This window comes from Dipodomys ordii, unplaced genomic scaffold (assembly GCF_000151885.1).
Source record: "Dipodomys ordii isolate 6190 unplaced genomic scaffold, Dord_2.0 Scaffold276, whole genome shotgun sequence".
NCBI classification, from domain to species: domain Eukaryota; kingdom Metazoa; phylum Chordata; class Mammalia; order Rodentia; family Heteromyidae; genus Dipodomys; species Dipodomys ordii.
In genome coordinates this window covers 266,489-270,015 of record NW_012267492.1, presented here as the reverse complement: position 1 = coordinate 270,015, position 3,527 = coordinate 266,489, and the positions used below count along the sequence as shown (strand labels likewise).

Here is a 3,527-nt window from a genome sequence, read left to right as displayed (position 1 = left end):
CCACTCATGATAATCAGGTAACAGAACAGTTAATGAATAATCCAGAGGATAGTTTCCAAAAAGCTATACAAACACTACTGGAAAACATGGTAAATGAAAAGATTGAAAACCTGGAAAGCACTCAGTGTGAATGTGATAGAGATTGGGAGATCTTCACTAGCCATACAATGGACAAGGGTCTCATATCTAAAATATACCTGGAACTCAAAAAATTAAATCCCTCAACAACAAATCTTCAAAGAAATAACTGCCCAATAAATAAGTGGGCTAGGAGCTAGAGGTTTACCCCAGCAGAAGGGCGCCTGCCTGGCACACACAAGGCCCTGGGTTCGGTCCTCAGTCCTGGAAAAACAAACAAACAAATAAATAAATACATAGACTAAACACTTAAAAGAAAATTCTCTGGAGAGGAAAGAAGGATGGCCAATAGACATATGAAGAAATGCTCAACCTCTCTAGCCATAAAAGAAATGCAAATCAAAACAACATTGAGATTCTACCTCACCCCAGTTAGAATGACTATAATCAAGAACTCGAATAACAACAGAGGCTGGAGGGGATGTGGACAGAAGGGTACCTTACTGCATTGTTGGTGGGAGTGTAAACTTGTTCAACCACTTTGGAAAGCAGTATGGAGGTTCCTCAAAAGACTCCACATAGAGCTCCCCTTTGATCCAGCAATCTCACTTTTGGGCACTTACCCAAATGTTGACAAACAAGACCACACTAAAGCTACCAGCACTACTATGTTTATTGGAGCATTATTTACCATAGCTAATATATGGAACCAACCCAGATGCCCCTCAGTAGATGAATGGATCAAGAAAATGTGGTATATGTACACAATGGCATTCTATGCCTCCATCAGAAAGAATGACATTGCCCCATTTGTTAGGAAATGGAAAGACTTGGAAAAAATTATATTAAGTGAAGTAAGCCAGGCCCAAAGAAACATAGGTCCCATGGTTTCCCTTATTTGCAATAACTAGTATATGTCTGAGTCAAGCAGGACAGTTCAGATAAGTTGATGTTAGTTGAAATTACCTCAAGATAAGTAGTCAAACATTTTTGCTTTCATGCAATTGCTTCTAACATATTTATAAGATTATTTCTTTGTTGCTTTGTATGTCCCTCCCCCACGGTATAACCCCTGCTTTCACTGTATTTGATGTTGGTATAATTTGTGGAGGGGAAGGGGAAAAAATCGTTTAACTAGGGATACAGGTGGAGCCACTTCAACAATGAGATGCACTAATTGTTATATGGAAAAACGGACTTTACAACTTTGGCGGGGGCAAGGGTTGGGGGTGGAAATGGGGAGATAGGAAGGGATTGGAAGGGGAAACAAAGGAGGAGGCAACAATCCTTGAAAAGTAATGTTCTCATTGTCTTGCCCATGTAATTGTAACCCCTCTGTATGGTATTTTCACAATAAAAAATAATCTTTTTAAATTTCAGGTAATGGCAATTATATATTTTTAATATTTTAACCATCACCCAACATTACATCTAATTATGAGATTAGAGCACAGTAAGAAAAACATGGTAAAAATCTTGATTGTAATGTCAGTGGAGAAACCGACAATAACTTTGTAGTGGCAAATTCTAAAAACGCTGGATCTTGTAAGTGATGATAAAGCAGTTATTTCAAACACAGATATGAAGTAGGGTTCTTTCACTTGAAGTCGAGTTCTACATTAGTCAATAAAGATTGAAATAATTTACCTCAGAAACTCTGAATATTATATGCTAGTAATAAGCTTAAATTTATACAACCAAATAAAACATTAAAAAAATTTTCAAGTGACTAGTTCTCCATGAGCAGTATTTATTAAAAAAGTCAAATCGAGAGAGAATTTCTGAAAGTGATTAATCAAATACTCCATTCTGCATAACTTTTCAATTTTGCATTTTACTGATCTGTTGACACCTAATAGAATCATCCCATGTGTCATCAGTTAAAAATAGAAGAACGAAATAAATTCTTAAGCATGGTATAACAAAAATTGTACATCATACTTTAAAAGTAATGAATCAATTATCTCTATAGTATACATTGGCCCACTTATTATGATTCCAAACTTGGTATTTAAGCATCATTGTTTTCAGGGAAAAGAGAATAAATGGGCGAACATTTTAAAATGAGAAAAATATACACCTGGAAAAGAGAATAAATTGTCAAAGTTTATTTTCTGATTTTTAATTTTAATAACTACTATTTAAATTCAAGTTACTCAGTGTTTCAATACATCAAAATTATTTGTACTAAAATGAGCATAATTCCATTCAGAAATATCTAGAGATGATATTAAAATGGTAAAAATATTATAAGTTAATTCTGTTTCCAGAAAAAAGAATATTTCTTAAAACTGCAGAAACCTGACCAAGCTTCAGATATCGACTTTTCAGTTTTGACATAGCTGCCTTCATTTCTTTGTTTCTTAGAGTGTAAATAACTGGGTTTAAAATGGGAGTAAAGATGGTATAGAATACAGCAAGCACTTTGTCAACTGAATAACCACTAAACGGCCACACATAGATGAAAATGCATGGTCCGAAGAATAGTACCACAACGGTGATGTGAGCAGTCAGTGTGGAGCGGGCCTTGGCCATGCTAGCAGAAGAGCGATTCCTCACTGTGATGAGTATTACAGTGTAGGAGACAACCAAGAGGAGAAAGGAACTCAACGAAAGAAAGCCACTGTCTGCAACTATTAGTAAGCTGACAACATAAGTATCTATGCAGGCTAGCTTTGTCACTAGAGGAAGGTCACAGAAAAAACTGTCAACCAGATTAGGACCACAAAAAGGCAAGTTGACAGTGAATGCTAGCTGGCTGGTAGTGTGGATGAAGCCCACACACCATGGAACAAGTACAAGGATAATACACACTCGGCGGTTCATGATTGTCATATAGTGGAGAGGCTTGCATATTGCAACATAGCGGTCATAAGCCATGGATACGAGAATGACCATTTCACTGCCTGCAAATTGATGCACACAGAAAATCTGGACCAAGCAGGCTTCAAAAGAAATAGTCTTGTGTTCAACTAGAAAGTCAGCAATCATTTTTGGGGTAGCAAATGAGGCAACACATATATCTATAAAGGAGAGATTTGCAAGCAGAAAGTACATGGGGGTATGAAGGCGGGAGTCTGAGGTCACAGTTAGGATGATGAGAAAGTTGCCCAGTAGTATGGATAGGTAGAGTAGTGAGAATATGAGAAACAAAAATGGTTGAAGCTTCTTGGAACTGGAGAGTCCCAGCAACACAAATTCTGTTACCCGAGATTGATTCATTGACATTGCAAGCTTATTCCAAATTACCTGAACAGAAAAAAAAAGATAGATCAATCAAAGAATTAAGAAGTGTTTCAAGATCCAAGATTTGTATCACTTTTTAGGAAATTTGATTATGACTCAAATGTAGGCATTGAATTTGCAAACCTCTCTATATTCAGACAGTGGCTAATAAACAAAATAAAATGAATAGTGCTAGATAATGTGCCAAACTACAAAAAGATAGA

The 3,527-nt window shown here is 36.4% G+C and overlaps 1 protein-coding gene across 1 annotated transcript; it reads right to left on the bottom strand.

The window, feature by feature from the left end:
- Positions 1-2,325: 2,325 nt before the first annotated feature.
- LOC106001222 (olfactory receptor 4K15-like) lies at positions 2,326-3,306 on the bottom strand. Its single transcript, XM_013036356.1, has one exon. The coding sequence runs from the start codon at positions 3,304-3,306 to the stop codon at positions 2,326-2,328; it is 981 nt and encodes a 326-aa protein (XP_012891810.1).
- Between the last annotated feature and the right edge of the window lie 221 nt (positions 3,307-3,527).